The sequence below is a fragment of the Pseudorasbora parva genome, chromosome 2, assembly GCF_024679245.1.
Source record: "Pseudorasbora parva isolate DD20220531a chromosome 2, ASM2467924v1, whole genome shotgun sequence".
NCBI lineage: Eukaryota > Metazoa > Chordata > Actinopteri > Cypriniformes > Gobionidae > Pseudorasbora > Pseudorasbora parva.
Window position 1 is genome coordinate 54,670,011 of NC_090173.1, and position 18,561 is coordinate 54,688,571.

The 18,561-nt window shown below is 37.4% G+C and overlaps 1 protein-coding gene across 2 annotated transcripts in view; it reads right to left on the reverse strand.

Moving 5' to 3' along the window:
• Window positions 1-425: 425 nt before the first annotated feature.
• prkcab (protein kinase C, alpha, b) overlaps window positions 426-18,561 on the reverse strand; it is a 316,495-nt gene continuing 298,359 nt past the window's right edge. The window contains exons 15-18 of one of the 2 annotated variants that reach the window (XM_067424611.1): window positions 14,449-14,529; window positions 7,192-7,299; window positions 5,540-5,680; window positions 426-3,383 (exon numbers count right to left, since the gene is read on the reverse strand). In XM_067424611.1, the coding sequence (XP_067280712.1) occupies window positions 3,216-3,383; window positions 5,540-5,680; window positions 7,192-7,299; window positions 14,449-14,529 (498 nt within the window). In that variant the 3' untranslated portion in view covers window positions 426-3,215. The remainder of the gene's footprint in view (window positions 3,384-5,539; window positions 5,681-7,191; window positions 7,300-14,448; window positions 14,530-18,561) is intronic. The other variant, XM_067424603.1, reaches the window with a different exon arrangement.

Below are 18,561 nucleotides of genomic sequence, written 5' to 3' on the forward strand. Positions count from 1 at the left end.
TGACATCGGTCGTTAAGTGAACTGCAGTCAGCAAATTACTGCTTGCATTCACACCCTGAACATGAGACTGAACGTGGTTCAGTTCCCCGATATACTAACGGCAAAGTTATTTATCATTCTTTGCTTAGATGCAAAAGCATTTGGAAATACCTTTGAAGTAATACACTGTTAACAAACACCCTGATGCCTTCCATGTTGCTGATATTCATTTAGATGAATACACAATATTGCCACAAGTTTTGGGACGCCTGCCTTTACCTGCACATGAACTTTAATGACATCCCATTCTTAATCTGTGGGGTTTAATATGGAGCTGGCCCACCCTTTGCAGCTCTAACAGCTTCAGCTCTTCTGGGAAGGCTTTCCTCAAGGTTAGGAGTGTGTTTATGGGAATTTTTGGGCCATTCTTTTAGAAGCTCATTTGTGAGGTCAGGCACTGATGTTGGACGAGAAGGCCTGGCTCTCAGTCTCTGCTCTAATTCATCCCAAAGCTGATCTGAGGTTGAGCTCAGGACTCTGTGCAGGCCAGTCAAGTTCCTCCACACCAAACTCACTCATCCATGTCTTTATGGGCCGACGCTTTGTGTACTGGCGCAGTCATGTTGGAACAGGAAGGGGCCATCCCCAATCTCTTCCCACAAAGTTGGGAGTATGAAATTGTCCAAAATGTCTTGGTGTGCTGAAGCTTTAAGAGTTCCTTTCACTGGAACTAAGCGGCCAAGCCCAACCCCTGAAAAACAACCCCACAACATTATCCCCCTCCACCAAACTTTACACTTGCACAATGCAGTCAGGCAAGTACCGTTCTCCTAGCAGCTGCCAAACCCAGACTCGTCCATATGCTTTGCATTGCTCTTGGTGATGTAAGGCTTGGAGGAGCTTCTCGGCCATGAAAACTAAGTCCATGAAGCTCTCTACACAATGATCTTGAGCTAATCTGAAGGCCACATGAAGTTTGAAGGTCTGGAGCTCTTGACTCTGCAGAAAGTTGGCGACCCCTGCACGCTTTAGCCCTCAGCATGAGTTGACCCCGCTCTTTGATTTAACCACTTCGTGGCTGAGTTGCTGTTGTTCCCAATTGTTATAATACCACTAACAGTTGAGTGTGGAATATTTAGTGGTGAGCAAATTTCACAAATGGACTTATTGCACAGGTGGCAAACTATTACGGTACCACGCTTGAGAGCGACCTATTGTTTTGTATGAAGAAGCGTCTGCATGCCTAGAGCTTGATTTATACACCTGTGGCCATGGAAAGGATTGAACACCTGAATACAGTGATTTGGAAGGGCGTCCCAATACTTTTGGCAATATAGTGTATGTACATATGCACTGCGCGCTTTCCTCTCAATAGCAAAATAAACACACAACAAAAATGACAGCAGTGAGAAAAAGTTGCACCTGGTCATAGAGATGTGGATATGTTCTATGGATGAATACCAGCTGTGCAATTCACCAGCATCATATTGGCAGATGAGATTATTAAAATTACACAAGTTTGAGTATATTTGAGACTATAGATCTGACTATGTGGGACTATAGTGACACATGTACAGTACAGAATAACTCTTTGGACATCATTTTATGTTCGGATCCTTTAAATTTTCCCACCAAAACCGACCCGAGACCTTCACATAAAAACCAGTCTACAGGCTCTCTCTCTCTCTCTCTCTCTCTCTCTCTCTCTCTCTCTCTCTCTCTCTCTCTCTCTCTCTCTCTCTCTCATAAGTTTCATTACAAGCTATTTATAAAATGGCAATAAAAAACTTAATACAAGCAAATCCTTACATACAGACCTTTAACAGTCACAATGTAAAAAAAAGTCTTAATGGTTCTAAAACAGACTTTGTTTTCTTTAAGTAAATATTTTCTTGGGTGAAATACAGTTTCAGATGTCCTGAATTTGATTTTGACAGGTTTTGGAGACCCAACCCCCTACAGTAATCCTTTATTTGGTCTAGTTACATGTTCCTAATGTTATAGCAGTGCTAGTTTTCTTTTCTTTAGCATTTCCATTTCCTACTGAAGTGACTCAATGTGTCGCAGTGGTTACTCATAATCAGGCGCAGGCAGAATCTGCAGACTTTCCTTTTTTGCACTGATTGTGTGGGAAAATCTGCGGTATGGGCTTTAACACCGTAAAATATAATAAATGAAGCATTTCATAAAAATGTCCATGCAAACAGTGAGGGTTGTGCAAGACAGACATTCCACGTCCAATTCTGTGTGAATCGGCAGAGTTTGGAGGGTGCGGTGGCCTGTGTATTACCAATCGCTCATTTAGAGTGAGAGAAAAGGTTCAGTATATGTTAACTATGTAGGAACCAGACGAGCAGGCAGTGACGGGATTGGAAGTTGTCATGCTAAAACTCGAGGAGCGATAAGGGTTCAAGTTTTAGCCCAAGATAAGGAATACACCACCATCTAGTAGGAAATCAATATGCATATATAGAGCTGGATATAAAAATCTTTTTGATGCAGTTATATTTTGGCACTCCTATAACAAGATTTAGATTTACAAATATATAATTCAAGAACATTAGAAATGGCAGTAGAGGACATAAGGAATAGGACACAAAAACCGGTTTCATGTCAGCATGCTTCACACAGTAATCTGAGGACTGGAAAAGGAGATCGTTCGCTATCGCCACCATCCAAAAATATCTGTAGGTTTTTGTAAAATATACTGGGCCTGCACATAACTTATATCTGCGTACAAGCATTAGATAAACTGTCATTTTACAGCATGAGGACAAACATTATCTGTTTAAAAAGCCTAGAGAGCCGCCTTTCTGTTTTCCGCCTTCACAAGCAGCGTCCGAACTGAGATGGAACCTTATCAAATGATCATTTGTTGGGACATTTCTGCACATTTTGGGTTGAAAAGTTCTTATAAGAACATTTTAGAAATCTAAAGAGCCTTTTGTGTAATGGAAAGATCCTTTATAGGACCACCAATGCCCATAAAGAGGGTCTGGTGCCTTAAAATGCTCACCAGGCTTTGGAACAGAACGCACATCATCTCCATTAGACATTGCCCTCAAAGTCTGAATGTGAACACATGCTTTTATCTCGCCATCAAAAGCGCTTCTCCAGCCCCCCCTCAGTTCGGATATGTTCAGATAAAGGGTATTCAACTGTCTACAAAGATTTGGTGAGTTCATAAATAACATGGATGCGGTTGTTAGATTGAGCCTTTTCTTCATCGGGCCGTCTCATACCACGCTGTGGAGCGACGACGGGTGGATGAACTCTGGGTTTATGAAAGAGAATCCAGCAAATTCGCTCTGGTCGATGTTGGCGATGACCAGTTGGTCTGGAGGGGTCAGCATGGGCTGTGTGCGGGTGAAGAATTTATCGAAGTTCTCCGCTGCTTTGCCGCACTGTGAAAGGAAAGGGGAGAAGAAAGGCGTGGGTCAATTGAAAAGCTGGCATTGTGCGTGAGAGAAAATTAATTCACGTAGGACTTCCGTCACTGGCATAATGCACACTTATATGTCCATTAAATGAAGGATGGTATAAAAAGCGTTTGGGATATTCAGGGCTGTGTTAAAGGTTGAAATGGCTGCAGTCCAGGATTAACACCTGTGGTGTACAAATAGGGTCCTTTGAGGGGGCTCTTTTAACCCCAAGGGCTCTGCAAACACACACGAGTGGACCACAGGTTGAGATGAATGAAGTTATACCCATCAAAAACACAGAGTATATACACAGCGAGGGAAGATCAGCGCACAGGGTGGGTGGTTTTGATGCAAACACATGAAAAGACTCTTAAAATAGTCCAGGCCTATATGGATTCCTTTATTAAAGGGATAGTTCACCCAAAAATGAAAATTTGATGTTTATCTGCCTTCCCCCAGGATATCCAAAAGTTCTACTGAAGAAACAAACACACCTACATCTTGGATGCCCTGGGAGAAAGTAGATAAACATAACATTTTCATTTCCGGATGAACTATCCCTTTAAGCCAAGTTGACTAGGAGCGTTTTCTGATCTGTAGACCATTTGCTTTGCTCCCGAGAGAGACTTAAATTGTTACAATGTTGCATTTTCTTCTTGGTTTGATTTGATCACGGTGTAATTTACTGTATACTGTTAATACACGTTCCTAATCTTATTATGCAGGTCATCAGTGCACATTATTCCAAAGGGGAAAAAAGTTCAATCAATAATCCAGCTGCCCTGAAATGATTTTCCCTTTTCGGCAGACATCACTGAAACCTCTTATTTCTGAACCCGTCTCCTCCATCCACCTGCCGTATATTGTCCATTTTGCACCATCCGATAATTCCTGATGGATAAGATCAAGTCTCACTGCACTGTAAACTAAAACGGGGTTTGAAGATTTCACATTGACGTTGAGGACAGACTGATCTTGCGTCAATGTCCTCATTGGCTGGCCAAGGCTATAAACAGTACACTGAGCTGTAACAGTGTGAGCTCTCAAACCCCCATTGTTTCATTAGGCAGCCTCCCTTTGCCAGTCTTCAACTTCCTGTCAGGCACTGAATAAGTCAAAAAAAGAAAATGATTCATTCATATCAATGATCGGATACATCGCCAGACTCACAAAGCTATTCATGGGATTCGATGTGGGGAGTAAAAATGTATTACTTTTTCTGTTTTTGAGCAAGAAGAGAAAAGGGAGATACTAAGTCGAGAGCTGTTGTATGACGATGCTTTTGAGAAACACACTACCGAATGGGTGCGTTTACATGCACACCAGTAAGCTGATAACTCAAAAAAATTAGCTTATTGAAATAATCAGTTTTCCCCGTTTACATGCAAACCAGTAAATCGACAACGCAAGTAAACCGCGTTTACATGACTTTATTAATAAACCGGGTTAAATAAAATAATAATGTCCGTATCTGACTCTGAGTTTTTCAAATGTTAGTCAGTTGTGATGTTAAAAAAAGAGAGTCAGCGGGAGATTTACGGCTCATATTACCCCTCATGCGGTTTCAGATGAAGCGTTTAGACTGAACCTCTTCTACTTCTGCTGCATGAGATGAGAACACATCTTTACAATTTTCTGGGTCTTAAAAGAGTCTGCGTTTGTGATATATGTCCTTATTTCATGTAAAACGCTCGCTCGCTCTGTCTGGATGCGTTTAAATCTGCTGTAAGTTTGCGTTTTTGTCCTCTATCACACGATCACTTTAATAAGCCGACAGAAAGCAGGTTAATGCGCTTACATGCAGCGCGAAATCAAGGTACCTGTCCCGACCGGTTTATGCTTACGCTGTTTATGACCTTACTCCGATAAAAGAAAACGGGTTACTGCGTTTATATTAGGCATAATCGGCTTAAGAAAGTGCATGGAAACGCACCCATTGATAAAACCAGAAGGCCCGACACTGGGAAGTGGCAGCCATTGGTGGATGTAGCCATCTTATTGAGAGGATCATGTAAGGCTATGACTATGACACATTACACGATTATCAAAAAAAACAAGAGTTATGCAAGCAACTGAATCATATCCAGTGTACTGTGACCCGAGACAGATCAACACCAACAGACCATATTCACACTCACCACTTTGGGTTTGAAAGGAGGCTGGATCTCTCTGTTGGCCAGCCGCTCCCAGTCAATTCTGCGGAAGAAAGCTTGCTCCTTTATATCCCGCTCACCCTCCGGACCGCAGCCTAGACGCTTAGATGGATGCTTCGTCATCAGCTGTGTGTGTGTGTGTGTGTGGATGACAAGACAGATTATTAAACCGGAGACCATCTACCTCAGACTCAATTATAGAAAGAACATCTAAGTGCATTCAGAAAAATATGAAGGCTAAATTTAAAGCATAAAACATTTATTAATAATTAATTTGTCATTATAAAGAAACCTGAAGCCCTTTGGCCTCAACTCAGGTAGCTGACCTCTATAATCGCTCAAATAAAACTTTTCCTAACTAAACTGCAAAAACGCTTTCCTTACTTAGTATTTTTGTCTTGTTTCTAGTCCAAACATCTAAAAATTCTTAAAACAAGACGTATTTACTAGACAAGCAAAAGTAATTGTCTTGTTTTGGGGAAAAATAACTCAAAATTGAGAGAGTTTTTGGTAACACTTTAGTATGGGGAACACATATTCACTATTAACTATGACTTTTGCCTCAATAAACTCCTAATTTACTGCTTATTAATAGTTAGTAAGGTAGTTTTTGTAGCATTTAAGTTTAGGTATTGGGTTGGATTAAGAGATGTAGAATAAGGTCATGCAGAATAAGGCATTAATATGTGCTTTATAAGTACTAATAAACAGACAATATCCTATATATGCATGCTAATAAGCAACTAGTTAATAGTTAATAACTGAATCGAGTTTTTTTTTAAAATAAGCAAAATAATCAATCTGTCAATGGGGAAAGCAAAATAATCTTAATTCAGACAGAAAACAACATTATTTTTCTTACCCCACTGGCAGATTATTTAGCTTATTTTGTGAAAAAACTCTTAATTTTTAGTAATCTTTTCCCCAAAACAAGACAATATTTTTTACTTGTCTAGTAAATATTTCTTAATGTAACAATTTCTTTTGATATTTTGACTAGAAACAAGACAAAAGTACTAAGTAAGAAAATATTTTTTTGTAGTGTAACTAACTAACTAACTAACTAACTAACTAACTAACTAACTAACTAACTAACTAACTAACTAACTAACTAACTAACTAACTAACTAACTAACTAACTAACTAACTAACATTATTGCCTTATTAACACTTTTTATAATGTTCATTTATAATAATTAAAAAAAATTCACTGTGACCAAAAGATCACAAATGAATACATATAATTTAAAGTTTAATAGTATTCAAAACTATTCTACATTAACTAATGATCCACATTATAATCATGACCTTAAGGCCCATTATCATAAAGTGTCATCACTGCCTTTACTGCCTTTTAGATCACCACCATGAATAATATAAGCTTTTATTGGCCTCATAGGGGAACATAATCAAAACCGAATGGTGGAAAGACAAATTAAATTAAATATTATCTTCCACCACTGATATTTCCATGACTTGAGCTGACAGCAATATTAAAGTATGCCAGTTATTAATCCAAGCTGATAATTTAATTCCAATTCACAGCCTCTGCATTATTCTTTTCTCGTTCAGCGGGCGACGGCATACAGGTGCATGTGGAGAAATATCGGAGCTGGTGCTGATGTTTCAGGACTGACCCCTTTACAGATGGACACGGCCTCTTTGGACAGGGATTTGGGATAGGACACATTGTGCTCCATTATGGACTGAAACAGCTCGTCCTCGTCCTCGCCATCAAATGGAGGCTGTTAGAAAATGCAGTGTGATTACATTTCCATGTATTTCTAGGATAAAAACATATCAACCAAAAAATAAACAGAAAGTGCAAACAAAAAGTTGTCAAGTTTTATTCTAAATGTTGTTAATCTTGAGAGATCACAATAAATGCATCAACCTGTTTAAATTCACAGATGCTTTAACTAACATCACTATCTTTAAACATGGCAACAGTCTAATATTGTCATATTTACAGTAACCCAGCAGGCACAGGATGCAGACTGGATGTCAGACGCCAGATTTTGGTTGAAAATAAAAGTCGGGTTGACATCCAATGTTTGTTTGATGTCAAGCTCCAATGTTGGGCAGACGTTAATTTTTTGGGTGAAATGTAGTGCGGCTTCACTTATTATTAACCAGACTGAGTTTATTCTGTCAGACGTCTACAGCCTTTCTTATTGAGAATTACAGAGGTTTAGGTGTTCGGGTTTTTTTGTGGAAATGTTTGGTCAGTGGTTGCTTTAGTTGGGTTTGACTCTTGACTTTTTAGTTTTTCTAACTGTGTTTGTTATGGCAAAAACTGCAAAAGAAAATGTGTTCAGATGATGTCGGTTATTTGATGAAGATGATAAAGATAAGATCATCATGTAGTGTTTAATTCACTGATCATATTCAGAGTCTGTTTTTGTTTAGAAGTCATGTTATTACTCTCACACAGTGTTGGGTAAGTTACTCTAAAAAATTAATTAATTACTAGTTACTAATTACATCTTCAATAATGTATCAGATTACTGTACAAATTACTCTCTCCAAAAAGTATTTAATTACTTTCTAAATCCGATTCAACCTCGAGTTAAGACATGAAACAGCTTTTAATTCATTCAAATACATAATATAAAACTACATCAATAATCATCTTATTAACTGTCCAAAGCATTACAAATGTGAGAAGGATACATAAAACCTGCATTTTAAAATTAGACTTTAAATGTTGATGTTAAGTCCACTATTGAATTATGTATAATTATATTTAGCATTTAGTTCAATTACATGAGATGTTACTGTAATTAAATTACAGAAAAATTAGAGTAATCCCTTACTTTACTTTTTCAAGGGAAGCGTAATTAAATTACAGTAACTAATTACTCCCAACACTGCTCTCACATTATTGATTGAAATAGTCCTGTTATTGTCCAGAAGTGTTTTAATCTGTGGGATTGTGCACCAAAACGTTTTAAAGACACACACAGACATTAAAGAATCAGCATACATTGTAAAATTGTTTAAAAAAAAAAAAAAAAAAAGTTACCTGGTTGCCTTAAAATGTTGAGTTCATTGAAATTAAAAATTTGAATTAATAGAGAATGAGATTTGACAAATATTTGTTAAAAGATTTTGTAAGTATATCGGGTAATTGTGTGTGTTTTATTTGTGGTGACGCAGTGAAATATGCCAAATTGTGCTATTTAATATTTAAATATGCTATTTTCATGATTTATCACATTTTTTATGTGTTTCAGAAACAATAATATTTTGGGTTTCTATTTATTAAACCAATTTCCTTCATTGTATCAACTCATTTTTAATTTCAATAAACTCAAAATGTTAAGGCAACCAGATTACTTAGTTTTTTAAGTTAAACCAACATTTTTTTTAAATTCTGGGTGCATTATACAAAACTCATCTATGGCTCCTTTGAGATTCATTTGCTGATTATTGATGTCTGAGTGAGTCTAATAGAGATTAGAAAGAAAAAACTATTAATGTTAAGAAGTCCAGTCCCACTACCCCACAAAAGGAAACACTGATCACCATAATGGTGACTTCAATCCAAGCTATCTATTATTGATTTCCAATAAAACATCAACAACAAAAACTCTGTTAATTCTCAATAATAACTTTTGTGGACATCTGATAGAAAGTGTTTGTGATAACATTGACAGAACATTATCATTCCCCTAACAATCTTATAATGCTTTATTGGGAAGTTTCCCAGCAGACACAGGACTGGACCTCTTAAAAGAGGTTTAAATGTTGAAGTTTGCTTGGAAGTTATAGTTTGGTCTCTTTGGCCTTGACTTTTTAATGTCAGTTTTTTCTCTGGCTGCTGTAACTGTTTGTTATGGCAAGAACAGCAAGCTAAGATGTGATCAAGCATGTTGGCTATTGTTGATAATAAAGCACAGTCTGCTTTAATTCAGGCTCTCTGGAATAAATTTTGCAGCATGAGATCCAACAGGGTTTTAAACAGAAAAAATCAATTCAAATACAAAAAGTGTGCACAATAAGTTTTAAACTTATCAGCGTATGAATCTCAGTAATGATTTCTTGCTGCACTGCCTTTTGGGTGCATCATACGAAACTAATCACTAGCTCCCAGAATGCACCGCGGCATTGAAGCATGTCACTATTGTTGAGATTCATATGAATTTAATAACACATATGATGGTCTAGATCAGCTGATCAGAGCACTACATGATTATTATTTCTTTAACAGCATCATCAAGCAGCCGACATCATCTGGTCACTGTTTTGTTTTTTTGTTTTTTTGCCATAACAGACACAGTTACAGCAGCCAGAGAAAAACTAATATTAAAACACCAAGAGTTAAACCGCCCAACTAAAGCAAACACTGATCACCATAATGGGGATTTTCAATATAAAGAGGGAATATATTATATTAATTCAATTTAAAATTTCACAAAGTGTTTATGACTTAAAGCTACACTGTGTAACTTTTTTAGTTTATTCTCAGCTAAAAACACTTAGTTCTTTCAAACATATATGTGCTCATTAATGTATATTTACTTCTTTCAAGTAATAAGGTATTCTCGTAAGTTTATAATATGCCATTGAGAATACATACGGGTGAGCGATTGCCATGTTGCCCCTCCATCTTGACAGTACATTAGCCAAAGAGGGACATACCCCTAAATTCAAGCTTCGCCTTTCGCGTTTTAACCAAGCGGCAACCTCCCGCGATCTCTCTTGAAGCCAATACGGACGTAATGTAAACTACAATTCTTTAACTGGCCACTAGGGACTGGCTCCAGAAGGGAGGTTAAAATTCTCAACTTTACAGCAGAAAAAAACATGTTTACAGCCTGGTACAAATTGTGGTTTTGGTCTATACGGCTAATTTTGATCTTCATGACAACTGTGAGGGGGTGCATTTTTCAAACGAACTCATTAGTTTACGTTACATAAAGCCTTAACGTTCTGCATAATTAAGGGCGTGGTTACAAGTGGATAGCCATTTATCTGCCGTCTATAGTCATTGCGTCACCTCAGCTCCACGCACATCCCGCCTTTTTGGCCATTTTCTGTAATCCGGGAGTGACACGCGATGACTCGCTCACAAGATGGCAACGCCCAGCTCGCCCCTACTTTAAGCTTCAGAACGGCTTATCGGAATCCTATGGGTGACGTCACGGACACTACGTCCATAGTTTTTTACAGTCTGTGGTTTTAACACTCAATGGCACTCATGGACGAGGTCGAACTGGAAGCCATGTTAATCTTGGACTAAATCGGCCACCGTAGGAGTTAAAAAGAAATTGTAATTGAGAGGAACAGAAACTAATATTAATGGATGGTCATATACCTTTACACCGCTAGATGGGGAAAATATCACACAGTGTAGCTTTAAGTTTTAGGAATCAAATTGTAAACGACCGTAAAGTATTACATAGGTCGCTTTTAAAAGGTGACCTAATTTCTGAGCAGAAATTAGAAATTCAGAAGCAACTTTTAGAAGCAAACTATTTTTACGTATCTTCCTTCAAAACCAAATAACTGTGATTGCCTGTTGCATCACTGCATCAATAGGAGGAGAATCACAATAATAGGAATGTTTCAAGTGCCCAACTAAAGGGAACACTGATCCCCATAATGGTGATTATTTATTTTTTTTGCTTGACAAAATGGCACTCAAACCAATCAATTAATCTTAACTTGAGGTTTCTGGTAAATAAAGTAGTAGGCTATGTGATTAGTACACATTACTATATTTTTACAATTAAGTTTTAAGACATTAAGTAATGTTAACTAAAAGTGCAAGTTAGAATCACGGTTGCATTTACAGCGTGGGCTTATTAAGCATTATCAGGTTAAGAACGTGCATGTAAACCGTTGATTCTGCGGCACAGATTATGCTCAAAGTCTCTCCCATTCTTTACAGCTGATTGTCCGCCCATTGCTCCAGAAGTACTGACAGCGCGACCTTCTCATGCTGACGGGTCATTAGCAGACACCCACACAACTCAAGACAATAGTTTCTGAAGAGGACCGCTGCACATTAATGTCATGATTCCTGAGTCCTTTTACAGTCATTGTTTTGTGTATCCTCACAGCAGTGGGATGACATATTACATAAGGAGGAATCATTCCAGGACGGGGGTGTCTAAGATAAAACCATCTAATGGGAAACACACCGACTGTAAAAAAAGATTCTTCTTTCGGATAATTGGACCCGGGAGTCAGTGGGAGAATGTAAACGGCGTAACCCTGGTAACCGCTCTGGCAGAAAGTGTAGTCGACACAGGAAGTGCATTTCACACGGAGGTCTGGGGAGCAGTGTGAATAAACGAATCTCACTGAAATGAACAAAGAATATTCCAGAAGAGACAAATAAAGCAGCTTATTCATCCGTCCGATGCAGAGTGAAGTGTGCGGATGCAAATGAAATGTCTTTATGTATGAAACCGATACTGCAATTACATTTTTTTGGGTTGTTTTTCCATAATCCCACCGCTAAATATTGTGAAATTCAATGTGAGCCTTTGTATAGATGTTATGTATAGAGGGTTCTTCAACCACACACACTTTGGCAACTTTATCACACACATTAGGTAAATGTACCTATTAAGCTCACCAAAGTCTACATTGAGACATGCACAGGGTATTGGTTTGAGTACAAGTTATGTTAAAATAAAATATTAATCTCTTAAACAATAGTTATTTTATTTTAAATGACAAAAGCGTTAAATCAAGATATACATCATTAAACGCAAAAAGTCTGGCTGTGCTTGATGAGACATGTTTGTACCCTTTACACCCCTGTTCCCTTTAAGCTCATAACATGTTTAATTGGGAAAAATCGTATTTATTTTAAACAAAAATTTTAAAGATTAATTTTATAAAGATTAACTTGAGTTGACAATCATCAGTTAATATTTAAAGTCTTGTTCAGTGTGGATGAGCTTAAAGGGAGCTCACTAAGCTTTATTAGAACAGAAACCTTTTTTATTAATAAATATTATTACTTTTAAAATAACAATTTTGATAAATAAATGATCTAGGTCATGTATTACGTTCATACATATTTGAATATGAACAACTATTATAGAAAATATCTGTGCAATTATACTTTTTCCCATTGATCTCACACTGAAGCGTAGTGACCCTTTGAGCTCACCTTACAATAATATGAAATCGTTCACACAGAACATTAATAAATGTATACTATAATGGTTTTAAAAGTACAAGCCAGTAATGCCTGTGCAGTAATATATTAGTGTAGCACACAATCTTAAACCGCAAGTAAGCTAACAATGCTCTGCAGCACCTGCACTATGTTTGCTAAAACTATCTTTTGGATAGAACCGTAATTATTTCCCACATGCAGGTTCAAGGTTATAATATGCAAAACTCTAAATATGAATCTCTCAATTTTGCAGTAAGAAGTTATCCTTATCCAAAATAAAGGCTTAAACATCTAAAAAAAAAAAAAAAAAAAAAGCACATTTAAGGGGCTCCTCTTTTGGTGAAAGTTTTCAGACAGCTTTCAAAATGGCCACCAGACAGTGTGGATGGATACCCATAACTTGGATTATAACTTGGATTAACTTGGATGGATACCCATAGCATGAAATTACAGGAGGTATATAGTAACAAACATATCATTTGGTTAAGACATCAAGTAGGATAATAAATACATTTTTTTCTTTTTATAATCTGAGCTCAAAGATAGTAGCTTAATGGGTACTTGAGCTTAGTAGGTACATTTACCAAATTTTTTGTACATTGTACATTTGCCCGGTACATTTTATTCTTTTTATACATGAGACTCTGGGACTTTTCGTAAATAATCTACCTAAACACGCACAAAAAATCTGGGCTTGTGTACATTTTTATTTTATTTTTTATTACCATTTAAGGTCCTTGGGGTCAGATTGAATCCACATTGAAAATTAATGGGAAAATTTAAAAAAAGTTTTTTTTTTTCACTTAGTTTGTCCTAAAAGAAGTACAAATCTGAAAATGTCTACATTTAAATCAAGGTCTGGTCCAAGAGCATAAACACAAAAAGTGGAACGAACTTTCTATCTCACACACACGCACACACGCACGCACACACACACACACTCACACTGGTACATGTAAGGGGCATTGTTTAGATTTTTGGCAATGAATGGGAAAATTTACAAAATGATTCACTTAAAGAAAGAGTCACCATTTTAGATCACCATTATGGTGATCAGTGTTTGCTTTAGTTTATAATGAATAGATTCAAGAATGCTAAAAAAAAAGAAGAAGAATGATGGGGGAATGTAGTGAAAGACATTCTGGGTCAATAAAGACCCGAGGTATGCGTTTAAGGGTTAATGTGTGTTGTTCAGGTGATTACTTTTATTATTTATATTTATTCTTACCACCCAAATACTGTAAAGGCTCATAATCTATGTCTTTCTGACTAAACGTAACCGTGACCTTATACTGTTTATATTTGTCTTCATATTTGTATTCTTAGACTTTTTTTGATTACTGTGTTGTATTTGTATTGTTTATTTGCACTGGAAGCTTCAGCACCTAAAACAAGTCCTTGTGTGTGAAAGCACACTTGGCAATGAACCTCTGATTCTGATTCTGATACATAGAAGGTAAAAAAAAACTAAATTACAAAATTGTGCAGGACATCAATGTAACAAAAAATGCACTTCTTGAGCCATCAGAAGCACTTTGTGCTTGAAACCAAAGTCTCAAATCTTTCGCAGTTGCTGGGAGACCGAGTGTTGTGCTGCGAGTCGTTTTCTTGTGTGTGTGGCGTTGGCTGATCACAGCAGGGCTGCAATCACAGGTATTCAACGCTGCTCTGAAACGCCCCGCTGTCGGACTCATTTGAGCACTACAGAGAATACTAAATGATTCGCAAGAACTTTCCGTGCATGTCCACCTACCTGCCCAGCCAGCATCTCGTAGAGGAGCACGCCGTATGCCCACCAGTCCACCGATTTACCGTACGGCTGATAGGCGATTATCTGAGGAGGAAGAGGAAATGCATCACTTTTCTGTCCAGTCATCGCGGCTCTCGGGAAACACTATTCAATCTCCATTCAGTTGTCAAGAGCACAATGTACATTTTAATACTGCTCAAGGGGCTCGCTCTGCTATTTTTTACCATTTGCTGTATAATAATTGCTTTTCCCCCCTCACCAGTCCATTTACACCCACATATTCAGCACACACACACTAATGAGTGTGTATAATCACAGGGGAAGTTAATGAGGGCTTTGTTAAGCATAGAGAGTATGTTTCATGTCACACTCTTCCTCCTCATGCGTGCTTTAGAAACGACTGCGCAGTTGTGCCACTTTCCACAAACAGAGAACAAATTGGTAGCCCATTACTTTTTCAAAAGCTTATGCTTTAGAGAGAGAAATATTAGATGTTACATACATTTAGCATAGAATGAAAGGTATCTGGTTTTAAATGCACTAAAAGCACTGGCACCCATTTGCAAATCATAGAACAATTATTTTGATATAAATTAGAGGGGAACTTTTTTTGTCTAATTTTAATCATGTTGCTGTGTTAAATTTCAATTTCTAAGTCATTGCAACTAAAATTACACTAAACTGAGGTAAAATAATGAGTTGAATCTTGTAAAACTTATTAAAAAAAAACTTGTTGAAGCAATGTAAAAACATATGCAGTCATGACATAATGATCATATTATATATATATATATATATTATTTTTTTTTTACAGTGCATTTACCAAAATTATTTATGCCTGATTTCTGTGTCCTGTGTGTTTGCATAATTTCCCCCAGTCAAAAAACAAAACAAAAAAAACAACAACATTTTATAAAATTGACAGACACAAAGCAAAATTAATTCTAGAAAATATTCTCTTTATTTCTCTTATATAATGTCGTGTATGCGTCAAGAGCATGACATTTTTCTCATAATAATCTTGATAATTTTAGGGTTGAATGTTTAACCTTAAAATGATCACAATTATTATGAGAAAAATGTCTAAATAATATAATATTATAATAATTTTCTTTAACTCTAAAACTACTACCTTCCTTTTTGAACTCGAATCTGCAAACTAATATTTGGTCCATATTAAATATAATGGGGCCTATCATACACCCGGTGCAATGTGATGCCAGGCGTGACGCAAGTGTTTTCTGGTAAAATAGGACCCAAGGTGTATATAAAAAACCTTTTTACTGCTAAGGACAAAGTAAAATGATCATACAATAGATTTTACAAAGAGTTTTGTATCCCATTGAAGTGCCACATGACCTCAGAGAAGTGAACCGCTGCTACACGGCTGCTCAAACAGGCTTTAGATCAAAAATAAAATATCATAAAATGATCATTTGGATGAGAGTTTGAGTGACACGCTGGCTGTTTTGGTGAAGAACAGGAAGCTCTTGAGTGTCTGATGCACACGGTAAGGTCACACTGTCTACCGGCATCCACATCAACGGCCTGACCTTAGAAATCCTCACACACACGCACACACACACATTTGTTTTTGTGAAATGTGGGGACTCTCCAAAGGTGTAATGGTTTTTATACTGTACAAACCGTATTTTCTATCCCCTTACACTGCCCCTGCCCCTAAACCTACCATCCTGTATGATTTATAAGCCTTTTGAAAAGTGGGGACATGTTTGGTAATGTCCTCATATTTCACCCTCTCCTTGTAATACCTGTGTCATACAAATGTTTTTATACACATTTACATTATACATTTGTGTCCTGATATTTCACAAAAACAAGCACAAACACACACGCACACGCACACGCACACACACACACACACACACACACACACACACACACACACACACACACACACACACACACACACACACACACACAATAAAAGCACAATTAATAAAAACTGCTGTCGTTTCACATCGCTACATAAGTGCATAAGTTTTGTTCCATATAATACCATAGGCTCATAATAATACTTATTAGTATTTAATTAGTAAAAAATTGCCTAGTTTCTCAAAGGTCGTCTGTCTAAATATCCAGAGGTTCTGCAGGAAAACAAGCGCTATGCAGTCAATATATGAATGGATCTCGCTTCAGGATTTACAACAGTAAACGAGAGCCCTGGTTTGGATTCCTCATTTTTATCTGTCCTGCCCAATTTATGTAGACGTCTATTTAGTCTAAAAATAGCCGCTGTTTTATTATTTGTTATGCAACACCACTAAGGCAAAATGTCACATGTTGCCACATATTGAGCTGTGGTTGTCATGCAAGCGGCGTTAGATCGGTCTCATGTCATTTTCCCCTCTTTTTCCACATCATCTCTCTCTACCATCCACTGTCAATAAAATAGCAGAGAGCATGCAGCTGAGAGCAGCTGTTGATGAGGTCTTCTCCAGCTCCCAACTCAAACTATCGATCTATTCACGGGGTTACGATTGTTTTTTAGAACAGAGAGGTCAATATATCTGATTGTTTCTTCATTATCATTTGTCTAATGTCAGGATGTCCGATAAAGACAGTGTGAGATTTGGAAGCCCTGACAACACAATGAGTGCAGAGAATAAATATCCTTGACGTGCCACGGGACATTATTTGGGTAAGTTAGCACAACAGGACAGTCTGGATGCCAGCCAAACTCAGCCCGCCCACAACATTTGAGCTCGTGCAGTTCGGTCTGGCCTCAACCCATAGAGGAGTAATTATGGCTGAACAGAAACTGACCAATGAGATCATCAGGGCGGGCTTTAGACGATGATGGACAGATGATCAACAGTAACGTAATCATCACGTCATCAAAGGGGCTTGGATTTAGGGGTGTAAGAAAATACTGATCCACGTGAGTATCGCAATATTTTGTTTGACGATACAGTATCGATTCTTAAAATCACTGTATCGATTTTTATATATTTATTTATTTACATCCAAGATTTGTGGCTTTGTGTTCGAATTAAACCACAAACTGTATACAACCCAACCGCTAGATGGCAGTGTTTTCTCAGAACGTAACAGACACGGAGCCGGAGAAGCGCAAGCTGAATGTGTGTGTGTGCATTAGCATTAGCAAACCTCACAAGAGGATATAATTATTCCGCTCGTGTAGTTAACAGAGCTGAAGTGTGGATTCATTTTGGCTTCAGCTACAAAGAAGCCACTAAGAAAATCGACAAGAGTCTTTTTGTTTGCAAAATAGGCCAAGTTAAAATCCAGTACTCGGGAAACATTCTCAATTAGCTCCCTAGTTCAGTAGTTAGGGCACTGATCAGGACATAAGTCAATGGGCTGACTCCCTGATCAGTGCCCTGACTAATGAACTAGGGAGCTAATTGAGTCGCACCCATTGACTCTGAGAGCTCGCTTAACATCCCGACGTCCTCTGTGCTGCTGAGAACCGTTTCGAAAAAATATGCACAGCACATTTTCCTCTCAGTATTAAAATGAACACACACCAAAACTGACCGCAGTGGCGGCAGAACGAAAGCATCTGATCATAGTGCTGTGGATATGGATACACCAGCTCTGCAGTTCTTGAAATGGCACTATACAATAGACTGCATTAAAGAAAACAGCTTTACAGTATTAAATATAAAACAAACAGTCATTCAGTCATGGAATGAATGAACTATGCACTTTTTTTTGCTAAATAGTTTAGAAATGAAAAACTGCTATACTGTGATCCTTTAAAACATGTCCACATAAAGAATCCTGCAGTCACTTTACTTGCACAAAATAGTGATATGACACTGTATTAATGAAATAAAACAGTTTCTTGTCATGTTTTATGCCTATGGTTGTGTTCTTTATTCTCTTTAATTAATGTTTTGGAAAAAAATTATTTTTGATACAATATCGCAATATAACGTATTGTAACCCCTGTATCGTGATATGTATCGTATCGCAAGATTCTTGGCAATACAGAGCCCTACTTGGGTTATATTTGTTCCAATCCTAAACGGAGAGCTTGTTTGTATCTGCATTCACCTTCACTATTTCTCTCAGAAATGATGATCATGTTGGTAAGTACTGCAAAGATCGTTTATTCTAGTGCGTGTG